Genomic DNA, 12924 nt, shown 5'->3' with positions numbered 1-12924 from the left:
AACATAAAGGGCAGCCAGAATATACACCCAAATGCGAAAAAAGGAAAGGCAAACAGAACATGAAATAAACTACACAATACCAGGAACCCCAACAAAACCAACAAATTAAAGTCCAAAACCCCTCAACTTTATATATATATATATATATATGTATGTATATATATATGTATTTTTTTTCTTAAAAAGGGAAAACAACTGTTCAAAACCAACTGGGCAGTACGGTGGGGGTGGGGAGCAGTCCTATAGAAGGGGCTGAGAACTTCTCCCCCAGGAACAAAGAACAAACACAATACAAAGAAAATAACCACCAATGCTCCCGCATGGCTCAGGAGCCTCTAGAGAACAGATTGTCCCATCCTCAAACTGGCTTTTTTTTTCCTTTTTTTTTTTAATCTTTTTTTTTTTTTTCCATTTTCTTTTTTTGTTGTTGTTGTTTTAGCACCTGTACAATAAAACTGTACCATCTCCAACCAGAGCCGGCCACGGCGAGGCCCTCCTGCCTTTGGATGGTACATACTCTACAAGGATTGTTCGGAAAAATAGCAATTGGTAGAAAAATAAGAAGAGTGAGAGGGACAATGCCACAGAGGGGGTGGGGACAGGGAAGCAACCCAAGCTCCTCTCTCTCTCTCTCTCACTCGACAAACCCAGCGCTGGAGGCCCGGAGGCCAGGAGGAGGCCAGGAGGCCGGGGGAGGCCAGGCGGGGCCACCACTCAGCCCCAGGCCCCCAGGCAGGAGTGGAGCAAGGGCTGGAGACCACTTTCCTGCCCTTGCCTAGGAAACAGCTGACACCTGGATTTCACATCTGGCAGTCAGTCCCAGAGCCCTCTGCAGATTCCCAAGGAGAATGGGGGGCTGAGGGAGGAGGAAGGAGGAGAGGAAGGAAACGGGTGCTATGAGTCTGAAAAGGGGCAGGGATGGGGGTGATAAGGGCTGGAAGGTGAGAGGCTCAGTATCTTGAGACAGGGAGGCCAGAACGGGGTGGGGGAGTGGAGGCAGGAACAAACTCGTATTGTGCACTCTGAGGGGGGGCAGTGAAGAAGGCATGAGGAGGGGGCACCCTCACCCCTCAGATCCCTTCTCCACGCTCCTTTATTAGAGTAATTTATTAACCCCGCACCTCACAATCCTCCCCTCCCCGTCAACACTAATCTCAAGATAGCAGGGCTGCTGCAAAAGGCGGGAGGGGGCGGGTGGGGGAGCACCAAAGCCTCAGGATTTACCCCCAAGCCCCCAGCCCTGGGCCAGCAGCAGCCAGCTTCGTTAGTCACAAGTCCATGTCCCCCCACCCCATTCCTCCCCACCCCCTCCCCAGTGGGGGAAAAAACACCTGGGAATAGCTTTGTCAGAGCTCATCAACAAAGAAAAAGAAAAGGAGGTACAGAAAGTCCCTCAATACAACAAGTTGTCTCAAATCGTCACAGTGATACAGACTTATCAGAAACCAATGAAACAATACAAATTAAATACTAATAAAATAAATACTACAGAAGACAGAAGAACACAGGGGAATGGAGTTGGGGGGCGCTCAGAGATCTGGGATTTTCTCATTTCTCCTCGGGACAGGCCAAGGCCACCCAGGGCCCAGGTTTGGTCTTGGTCATAAACAAGGAGGCCAGTCCAAGGGACCCCAGCGCCACCTCCCACCACCCCCGGGACCTCTTGTCCTCAGACGTGGAGTTCAACTTTCCACCCCCATCACCAACCACGATAACAATGACGACGACAGGGAGATGAGAACTAATTGTAACCGAAAAAACAAAAACAGTCCAGTCGCTAATGCTGGCATTGATAAGGCGGCTTCTTGTTGGTCCATATTATTGCCTCATTCTGCAGTCTGGTGCTCGGTGGGGGAAAGACAAGGAGGTGGGGGAAGGGCGAACTCGGAAGGAGAAAGAAGAAGAGGAGGGGCTGTTTTCCCGGTCAACTGTTGCAAGACTGGAATTCCACCTCAGACCCTAGGAGCCGAAGTAGGTCTGGCTCGTACCGCACCAGCTCCACAGTCTCAGAGGAGCCTGGGGGGGATCTGTCGTCCAAGCCTCCAGGCCTCTCAGCAGGGGTCAGCAGCTGACTGGAGGCCACCTGCCTGTAGAACTCAGCCTTGGGCATGGTGGTGATTTCAAAGTGCGGGAACCGGGCCTGAAAGATCCTCGAGGAAAGCTTCAGCCTCTTCAAGACATCAGAAAAGAGGAACCAGTTGCAGGGCCTGCAAAGGCAAGGATGGGAGTTATGGAAGGAGCTAGAGGAAGCGGTGGGGGCACTGACCCAGAACACTCTGCAAAGTCCACAAAGGCTGTGTGACCACCAGTGTTCCCCATTATAACTCACTGCCAGTCTGGCTCCCCTGTCCCCTGCTAAACCACAGGCTCCTTGGGTATAGCTGAGGCAAATGTCTTCTGTCCCCTGCAATGCCTGGCCCAGCTTTCAGCTAAATGGCGAGCACGCAGTCGGTGACCACCTCTTCCAAAATAACACAAGCAGGAGGGAAAGGGGCCTTCTAGAACCTAAAACTCTTAGCAGGCTTCTTGGGGACTTACCCTGTACCCCTGTGACCTGGCATTTGCCATCTATTGGGACCAGTCTTTCCCCCGACTCCCGCCCCTGCCAACCCTGGCTGGCTTCCCTCTCCTGTTCTCACTCTAGCTTCCCTGGCCTCCTTGTGCTCCAAGATCTTCCCCAGCAGAGGGGGAGCCGTGGAGAAAGGCCTAAACTGCGGGTAATCCAAAAGGCATTTCTCTTTGGCTCTGGAATGCATTAGACGAGTGTTTTCTCCGGCAGCACCATCGTTTCTGCAGGGCCAGAGCTCACATTACAGAGAGTCGGAGTCTGACTTTGCTGAGCACACCCGACTGGGTGGCAGCCTAGGGACAGCTGGGAGGGGTGCTGGAGAGGCTGATCCCGGGCCAAACGCTTACATTGACTAATGCGGGAAGAAGCGCTGCCTCCCCACATGAGTGGGCCCGGTTCACAGGGTTTTCCCTCCTCGCTATTCCACTATCCCAGTTCCAGCCTTTGCCACTTCTGGCCTGGGCTCCGTCTTGTCAGCCCCCCAACCAGTTTCCCTTTGCCAAGAGTCACTCTTCTGCACCCCCACCCACCCTCATTGGATCTTCTGTTACCATTATGGTTTTCTTCTTTTTTTTTTCCCCAAGACACAGTCTCTAGGCTGGAGTGCAGTGGCGCAATCTCGGCTCACTGCAACCTCCATCTCCCCGGTTCGAGCGATTCTCCTGCCTCAGCCTCCTGAGTAGCTGGGATTACAGGCGCACACCACCACGCCTGGCTAATTTTTGTATTTTCAGTACAGACGGGGTTTCACCATATTGGCCAGGTTGGTCTCAAACTCCTGACGTCCAGTGATCCACCCGCCTCAGCCTCCCAAAGTGCTGGGATTACAGGCATGAGCCACCATGCCCAGCCACTAGCATGATGTAAGACCTTCTAACCTCTTCAGCCCAATGTCTACCCAATCTCTCTCTCTCTCTCTCTCTCTCTCTCTCTCTCTCTCTCTCTCTCACACACACACACACACACACACACACACACACACACACGCCACATTGTATCCCCCACCCCTCCAAGCACCAGCCACATGATAAAGGACTCCCCCTACTTTCTGAACTTGTATGTTTCAGTGCCTTGCTCTCCATCCTTCTCTCCTTCCCAGCCCAGCTCAGGTAGATACTGTATCACCTGTGAAACCTTCCCCTGGTGTAACTCATTGTTCCTCCATCTCCCATGGTCTCCTGGCATTTGATTCACATCCCTATTGTAATATTACTAACAAAGCCCATTTCTGAAAGGATTGCAAAAGAACCTTAAACTGTGGTTCACTCTGCAGCATAGCAATGGGGGCTCAGGGTGGACTGGAACTTTTTGTATTTGGCACCCTTCTGAAACTATTGGAAGTTTTTGTTTGTTTGTTTGTTTGTTTGTTTACAATAAATCTGCTTAGGATATTTTGTCTTTTATTAGAGTTAATTATATACTTGTCTGTCTACTGCACTAGACGGTGGATTCTTTGAAGGCCAGAGCTGAGTTCTGGTCCCCAGGGTTTGACCTGGTGCAGCTGTTTAAGACATGTTTATAGAATCAAATGTTCTGTTCCAGTGCCTTAAACATCTAACCAGACCCACAGTCCTCATCCCTAAAATGGAACATTTCTCCCAAATGACAGCAGGCTCTTATCTCACATGATTAGGAAATGGAGTGCTCTGGGTTAAGAAAAGGAGACTACAGATATCATACACTTGGACCATCACTTCCAAAGAATGGGAAAAAAGCCCTGAGAACATTCACACTAGTGATGAGAATTCAGTCTTGCTTTCGTGATTCAAAAGGCCCTTCTGCACCCCATAGGGCCTCAGAGGCATCATTCTACGCTAGCAACCCCACCCCCAACTTCTTGAAGAACAGACATTTTCACAGTGTGCTGCAGCTTTGGGGAAAGGCAGCTCTAGAGCGAGCGTTAGAGGATGTCACGTCAGGAAAACCAGCTTTGCTGCTACCAGGCTCTGGGCTAACCACATGCCTGCCACCCGGCTTGCTGAGGGGCACGCAGCCCTCTGTGGCCCGTGTTCTGTCCGTACCTAATGCAGACTACCCTGGTCCTTTTACTGCCTGAAGCCCAAGATCCTGTTTCAGAGAGGGAGGTGCTGAATACATCGGAGGAATTAATTAACCCTGCAATACTATATCCCAGAGGCCCCGCCCTGCCCTCAGGGATCAGCTTATGTCCAGAAGAATAAGGACCAAAAGCCCCTGAAACTTGATCCCTACTAGTGCCATCATATATGCTATTTTTATTCTGATCAGGCCATGTGTGTGGGGCAGTTGGGGGGGGGGGGGAGCGGAGGGAGGGCAGGGAATGCAAAGAAACTGTGGTCTAATGATTAGAGCCCTAAACAGAGGCTCTCACTTAAAGACCTCCCCATCCATCGTCTACCCAGCTCCCTATCCTGTGTACATCATGGTGGTTCACTGGCTTATTTTATTATTTTATTTTATTTTGTTTTGAGACAGAGTCTTACTCTGTCGCCCAGGCTGGAGTGCAGTGGGCAATCTCAGCTCACTGCAAGCCCCGCCTCACAGGTTCAGGCAATTCTCCTGCCTCAGCTTCCCATGTAACTGGGATGACAGGTGCCCACCACCACATCCAGCTAATTTTTATATGTTTAGTAGAAACAAGGTTTCACCATGTTGGCCAGGCTGGTCTCGAACTCCTGGCCTCAAGTGATCCAGCCGCCTTGGCCTCCCAAAGTGCTGGAATTACACCGGCCATGCCCGGCCACTGGTTCACAGGTTTTTAACATAGAGTTGACATTCAAAAAATAGATATCAAAGAAAAATTATCCTTACAATTGTTTGGAAAAGTATTTGAAATACATGAAGACACCAATCAGAGAGAAAAAAATCATGGAGGCTAAGAACAAAAGGGCAGTTGAGCCTGCATTCTTCTTCTCTCAACCAGCACTTCCACACACTGACATGTGGGGAAACCCAACAAGAACCATGGCCCTGCCGGCTGTCGAACTCCCTCCAGAACCATCAAATAAATATTAAATTGGGTTCAATCTAATGTTACGTGTCAGGCATATTCTATATTCTAGTCTCCTTAAATGAATGGGTGATCCCCAACATAATATGCACAGTCATCTAGGCTGACAATGTTGGCACCACCGCGCTACTAACATTATGGCACTGAGAAACTAGGCTGTAGATTACTGAAGGACCCCAGTGGCCCCACGGCTATGGCAACCATATGTCCTGGCTTTTCCAACAATCTCAATTTCAAATATTCTATCTGTTTACCCTCAGAAACTACAAAAATGTTCCAAAGATTCTAGCAGTTCATCGGCCCAAGTATCTCTCAGATTATCTTTTATACCCAGTAACAGTGCAAAAAAGCCTTCTGAGAGAGAATCTAGATTTAAGGTTCAGGAAATGCAGATAGTCAATGTCCATGGAGCCTGTAGCCTCTAGTTTGAACATGACTACTCTGGGCTAAAAGGGCAGGTTAGCCTTTGTCATGTGTAATGGCACTTGTTGGCCAGGTCTTCACTTCCTCCTGGAGAACTCCACTTTCCCAGTGAGGTGGTCCACTGTTGCCAGGATCCTGGCACTTAGTCGCCATTGGATCTCTCAGACACTTACCCACGGGACACTGACACTTGGAGGTTGTAGCAAGGGAGAAGAGGCTTGTCTGAGAGTTCGAACATGAAATCATCCTCCTCCATTGGATCGTCTCCTTCTTGATCAGAGCTCCCAGGAGGATTATGTAGGAGGTCACAGGCAAACCCGTCTTTTTCCTCTGTAAGAGGAGCATATAGGGGATTAGGACTCAGATACATGTACAAAACCGAAGAAAAGAAATGAGCCAAGCAGATAAAGGGGCATGGGGGGGTGGTAGTTGGGAGGTAAATGACAAGGCCACAGGCCCCTAGTCAGGGACGAGGTTTGCCGGTCCCATGGCTCACATCCTTCAGAGGGCACATGAAAGTTCTAGTCCTGAAAGAAATCATTGTGTGGCCAGAGATTTATTATATTCCTCCCCCCTCCAACCGGCAAAAGCAAGGTGACATCAAGGATGAGCTGCCCAGCTGTTGGGAGATGGAAGCCTGAAGATACTATCAGCAGACAAGGGCAAGGTAAAAACACCTGTCCTTCTCTAGCTGCAGCTTTCCCAAGCCATCTCACTGCCTGCAGGGCTCCCACAAAGCCCAGAGGGGGCTCGGCGGGTTCCTTTCCCCAGCCCACATTCTGGGTGTGGCTGGTTGCATTCCATCCTGACTTTCTCCCCTCCAGCTTCCCCCAAGGGTAGGAGTGGGTGTTTCCTTTCATCTTCAGCCCCTAGCCCAAAGGACGAATGCTAGATGACCACCATGGATAAAGACGTGCTAGTCTTCCAAGAGAGGAAAGCTGCGGCCAGAAGGCTAAGGGCTTCGGAAGACAGTAGCTATTTCGAAAACTGCGTGTGCATCATGGGGGCAGGGTAGGGAGGGAATGGTAGCTGTCAGGTGACGGGTGGGGTCCCTCTTGAGTGTCAGCAATACTGGAATAGGTGACAATGCTCATAGGGGCTTCTGGCAGGGTTAAGACAAAGCCAGGGAGAAGAAAGGGACCTCAGAAGAAAGATAATTTTTTAAATGCCCAGGGTGGGGAGTGGTAGAGGGCTAGTGAGGGATGGCTGTGTCCAAATCAGTGCTGCATTTCCTGGTTTCGGCAAATGACTTCTTCTGAGTCTGCAGGGGAGGATGGGTTCGGGTTTGGGTTCAGTCTGAAAGGGTCTGTAAGCCACTAAAAGGTGAAGAAGGGATACCACCACAGGGCTACTCCTGTCCTTGAGAAGAGGGTGGGAAGAATCCCACTTAAAACTTACCCAACACAGAACTGCTGTAAAAATCCCAGGATACACCGGGATCACCCTCTGCCCGGCCCTGAAGATCCGAGAGGTGATCTGATGAAAGAAGAGCAGGCAGTGAGACAAGGAGGTTAGGCTGGGGAAGGAATGCCCAAGTGAAGTCCATGCATATAGGGCTAACGGAATGGGAAAAGGGAAGGAAGGACCACAAGAGAGGCCAGGAGTGATGAGAGAGACACACACTTCCTGTTCTCAGTCAGAGACTGCAAACAAGGGGACAGGAGACCAATCTAACCCACTGACTGCCTGGTGTTTGACCCAGTACTTTAAAAGAAAAGAAAAAAAAAATCCCCATGTGCTTCCAACATTTTAATTTTTTTTTTTTTAGGAGTCAGGGTCTTGCTCTGGCACCCAGACTGGAGTGCAGTGGCATGATCATAGCTCATGGCACCTTGAACTCCTAGGCTCAAGTGATCCTCCCACCTCAGCCTCCCGAGTAACTGAGACTGCAGGTGTGCACCACCACACCTGGCTAATACTTTTTTTACATTTTTTGTAGAGGATGGGGTTTCCCCATGTTGCCCAGGTTGATCACAAACCCCTGAGCTCAAGCGATCCTCCCACCTCGGCCTCCCAAAGTGCTGGGATTACAGGCATAAGCCACCCCGCCTGGCCCCACTTCCAACATTTTTAAATTTTAAATTTAAATTTTCACTTAAAAATCCAGATTTCCCAATATTTCTGTGGAAAAAAAAAAATCTGATCTGTCAACATTGTGTCCAAATTCCTGCATGTCAACAGCCGGCTGGAGGGAATAGCAACACATGCTGGCTCCAATTCGCCCCTCCCCACCCAGCCTGCTTCTCCCTTTTAAGCCTGAAGGTATTCAGGTTTGGGACCTCCACTTTACATGGTGTAGAGCTTTAACCCTGCAAGCAGAATCTTAGACCTATCCCAGGATTTTAATTCCCTGCTGGTCACAATGTTCATTTATCGAATCACAATCTCTCCAATTTATAGTAATATAAATAAGCATAAGTCCTTCTGGTTCATCTTTGAAGAACATGGGGAAATGGCCAGGTTTATCCTCATAAAATCCTTTTGCTTCCACTCCTAGGTATATATCCTGAAGAACTGAAATCAGGTGTTCAAACAAAAACTTACACATGAGGCAGGGCACAGTGGCACATGCCTGTAATCCCAACACCCTGGGAGGCTGAGGTGGGTGGATCATCTGAGGTCAGGAGGTTGAGACCAGCCATGGCCAACATGGCGAAACCCAGTCTCTGCTAAAAATATAAAAATTAGCCAGGCGTGGTGGCACACACCTGTAGTCCAAGCTACTCAGGAGGCTGAGGCACAAGAATCTCTTGAACCTGGGAGGAGGAGGGTGCAGTGAGCCAAGATCGTGCCATTGTACTCCAGCCTGGGCGACAGAGCAAGACTCTGTCTCAAAACAAACAAGCAAACACAAACCCTTATACAGGAATGTTCACAGCAACTCCACTCACAAAAACCAAAAGGTGGAAACAATCCAAATGCCCATCAACTGATGAAATTTGTGATGGAAATATACAGTGGTTCAGCTGCTATGGAAAAGTTTGGTCATTCCTCAAAACGTAAAACACAGCCTTACCATATGACCTAGCAATTCCACTCCCAAAAGAACTAAAAACAGGTTATCAGACAAGTACCTGTCTGTGCGCACATTCATAGCAATTCTATTCATGGCAGCCAAAAGGTGGACACAACCCAAACATCCATCAATGGATGAATGGATAAACACACAAAAATGTGGTATATCCATACAGTAGAATATTATTCAGCCTTTAAGAGGAGATTCTGACACATGCTACCCACATGGATGCTATGTGACAGAAGCCAGACACCAAAGGTCCCATATTGTATGATTCCATTGAGATGAAATGTCCAGAAGAGGCAAACCCATAGAGACAGAAGAAAGCAGATTGGTGGTTGCCAGGGCCTGGGAGGCGGGGGGGAGAGGGAGGGGACGCTTAATGGGGACGGGATTTTCCTTTAAAATTATGGCAAAGTTTCAAAACTAGATACTGGTGGTAGTTGCACAACATTGTGAATGTACTTACTATCACTTAATTGCACACTTTAAAATGGTTAAAATAGTAAACTTTGGGTTCTATGTATTTGACCACAATAAAAGTTTTAACAATCTTTTGTTTACTTGCTCTACAGACAAGGCAAGACAAATGAGGAGGCTAAGGCCACCCCTTAGCCTCCTCATTTCCTAGCTAGGCACTATCTAGTGGAATTGTTTCACCTCTTAGTCCTACCTGGACAAAAAGCAGGTCCATTGGCTTTTGCGACAAATCCAACTGTATCATCTCTGGGTACATGGCTCAGCCAATATGCCACACCCTGTACAACTGGCAAGCTGACTAAGTTGTGTATGATTGCCACCAGCCCTCAGGTGATACCTGGGCAACCAGACAGGAGACAGTCCAAAGGGCACAGGTGAGGTGAGAGTGCCCCCTGAAAAGCAAATCCCAGGAGGAAGTTGGCAGCCAACTTAAAGAAGCAGAGCGAGTTTCTCCCAATGGGAAGCACCACCATGACCCAATATCCCTTTGGGATCATCCTATCAACAAGAACACCTATTAGCATTGTGAGCTACTGAAATGATTCATTTCTTTAGCAACCTTCTAGGTGATGCAGGATTTCCCCCAGTAGGAAAAGACAGCCAGAGAGAAGCTTTCAGAGTCATGGCTGAGCAACCAGAGTGGGACACCTCTAGTCATGCACATTAGATCTTCTGTGCACTCCCTGTAAAACAACTGCAGTCCCTCTGTCGGCTCAGGTGCTCCTCTGTGCCCCATGTCACTTGAGGGTTGGAAGTAGTTTCTTCCAGAAACATGTGTCAGTTAAGTGGGTGTCTCTTCTGTGCTAGCCCTGTGTAAGGTGTCATGGGAGATTATGGAGTGAGAGCATAAGTTCTAAAAAGACAGCGGCCATGCCTGTCCTGTTTACCATTGTCTCTGCCATACCTAAGCCCAGTGCCTGGCACATAGTAAGAGCTTAATAAACATACGGAGAGGAAAGGAGGGAGGAATTCCTACAAGGCGAGACTAGAAAGTGCTTGCTTAACCAACATGCCAAAACATATGCATTCAAATGACTGATGTCCCCCTCCCCCCACAAGAGGTCACACAAGGATTCCATCAGAGCAGCCCTAGCTCACCACATTCCTGGGGCTCCTCTCTGGGAACTTCCTTCAAAGCCTCCGGCACATTCCTCTAATTCTCTTCACTGACTACCAATCTTTGTCATTTGCAGGTGAATTTGCCTTTTTGAGACAGCCAAAAGTTAACTGGCATGAGCAAAGATGCTAAACCTCAAACAGGCTCATGAGTGGCACACAGGAGGAGCTCCAAGATTTGGTCAGTGGTACGGCTTCCATTCCCATTTCCTCACGGACGTTCACAAACAGTCCAGATGAAGAGGGACCTTCCTTTCCCTTGATTCCCCCCACCCCAGCCACGCTTCCAGCCCTTTTCTCTTATCCCTTCCTTGAAAAAGTACCCTAAGTCCAGTAATTCCACTCCTAGGTATATGTCCAAAAGAACTGAAAATGGATACTCAAACAAGTATTTGTACATGCATGCTCACAGCAGCACCATTCAAAGCAGCCAAAAGGGGAACACAGCCCAAATGTCCATCAATGGTGTATATATCCACATAAGAGAATATTAGTCAGCCATAAAAAGGAATGAAGAATTGAAACCTTCTAACACACGGCTAGACCTTGAAAACAGTATTCTACCTGAAAGAAGCCAGACACAAAGGCCCCATACTGTATGATTCCATTGATATGAAATGTCTAGAATAGGGAAATCCATAGAGACAGAAAGATTAGTGGTTGGGCGGGGGGCAGGGAGGAAGGGGGAATGGGGAGCAGCTGCTTAATGGGTGTCGGGTTTTATTTTGGGGTGATGAAAATGTTTGGGAGGCTGGGTGTGGTGACTCACGCCTGTAATCCCAGCACTTTGGGAGGCTGAAGCATGCAGATCACGAGGTCAGGAGATTGAGACCATCCTGGCTAACACGGTGAAACCCCATCTCTACTAAAAATACAAAAAATTAGCCGGGCGTGGTGGTGGGCACCTGTAGTCCCAGCTACTCGGGAGGCTGAGGCAGGAGAATGGCATGGCGTGAACCCGGGAGGTGGAAGCTGCAGTGAGCCAAGATCGCGCCACTGCACTCCAGCCTGGGCAACAGAGCGAGGCTCCATCTCAAAAAAAAAAAAAAATTAGCTGGGCGTGGTGGTACATGTCTATAATCCCAGCTACTCAGGAGGCTGAGGCACGAGAATTGCTTAAATCTAGGAGGCGGAGGTGTCAGTGAGCCAAGATCGTGCCACTGCACCACTCCAGCCTGGGTGACAGAGTGAGACTCTGTCTCAAAAAGAAAGAAAAAAAAGAAAATGTTTTGGAACTAGATAGAGGTGGTTGCACAAGGTAGTGAATATACTAAATGTCACTGAATTGTTTGCTTTATTTTTTTGAGACAGGGTCTTGCTCTGTCACCTAGGCCGGAGTGCAGTGGCATGAATACGACTCACTGAACCTTGACCTCGTGGGCTCAAGCGATCCTCTTGCCTCAGCCTTCCAAGTAGTGGGGACCACAGGTATGTGCCAATATGCCCAGCTAATTTTTGTTGTTGTTGTTGTAAAGATGAGGAATCACTTTGTTGCCCATGATGGTCTCGAACTCCTGGGCTCAAGTGATCTACCTGCCTTGGCCTCCCAAAGTGCTGGGATTATAGGTGTGAGCCAGTGTGACCAGACTAATTATTTCCTTTTAAATTGTTGATTTCATGTTGCATGAATTTCATCTCGATAAATTCTTTTTTAAAAAAGCACCCGCAGGAGCTGGGTGCAATGGCTCACACTTGTAATCCTAGCGCTTTGGGAGGCCAGGGCAGGCAGATCCCCTGAGCCCAGGAGTTCAAAACCAGCCTGGGTAACATGGTGAAACCCGCCTCTACAAAAAATGCAAACATTATTTTGGTGTGGTAATGTGTGCCTGTAATCCCAGCTATTCGGGAGGCTGAGGCAGGAGGACTGCTTGAACGTGGGAGGTCGAGGCTTCAGTGAGCCCAGATTGTGCCACTGCACTCCAGCCTGGGTAACAAAATGAGACCCTGTCTATAAATAAATAAGTAAACAAATAAATTTTAAAAAATAAAAATCATCCTAAGGCCTCATGGTAAGAATAGAGCCTCTCACCTCAATTCAAGAGGCTACCCCAGCACTTTGTCTATTTCTCAGGGTCTGATCATACCCCTCCCCATCTCCTCTAACTAACTCACCAGCTGAGGGACATGAAAGGCTAGAAAAACAAAAAACAAGTAGTCTTCAACATGGGGTCATATGGCAGAGAAAAACAAGAACCTGTGATTCAGTGACCTCAAGCGGTAAACTGCTAACCCTTTCATAGGTGGAAGGCAGAGTGTCCTGATACTTCCTCTGATGTCCCAAACCAAATCGAATCAACTCCGGGTAAGCCCTACATTCTTTCCGACAGATGA

General features: G+C 48.6%; 1 protein-coding gene across 19 annotated transcripts in view; it reads right to left on the bottom strand.

The window, feature by feature from the left end:
• Positions 1-368: 368 nt before the first annotated feature.
• Positions 369-12924, bottom strand: part of BCORL1 (BCL6 corepressor like 1) — a 77601-nt gene continuing 65045 nt past the window's right edge. For 16 of the 19 annotated variants that reach the window (XM_065538476.2, XM_065538480.2, XM_074029175.1 and 13 more), the window contains 3 exons: positions 7380-7457; positions 6155-6311; positions 1019-2207 (listed from right to left, as the gene is read on the bottom strand). In XM_065538476.2, the coding sequence (XP_065394548.1) occupies positions 1925-2207; positions 6155-6311; positions 7380-7457 (518 nt within the window). In that variant the 3' untranslated portion in view covers positions 1019-1924. Of the gene's footprint in view, positions 2208-6154; positions 6312-7379; positions 7458-12924 lie in introns of all 19 variants that reach the window. The other 3 variants (XM_065538477.2, XM_065538479.2, XM_065538473.2) reach the window with 1 other exon arrangement.

This window comes from Macaca fascicularis, chromosome X (genome assembly GCF_037993035.2).
Source record: "Macaca fascicularis isolate 582-1 chromosome X, T2T-MFA8v1.1".
Lineage (NCBI taxonomy): Eukaryota > Metazoa > Chordata > Mammalia > Primates > Cercopithecidae > Macaca > Macaca fascicularis.
This window is presented reverse-complemented; position numbering and strand designations above follow the sequence as displayed.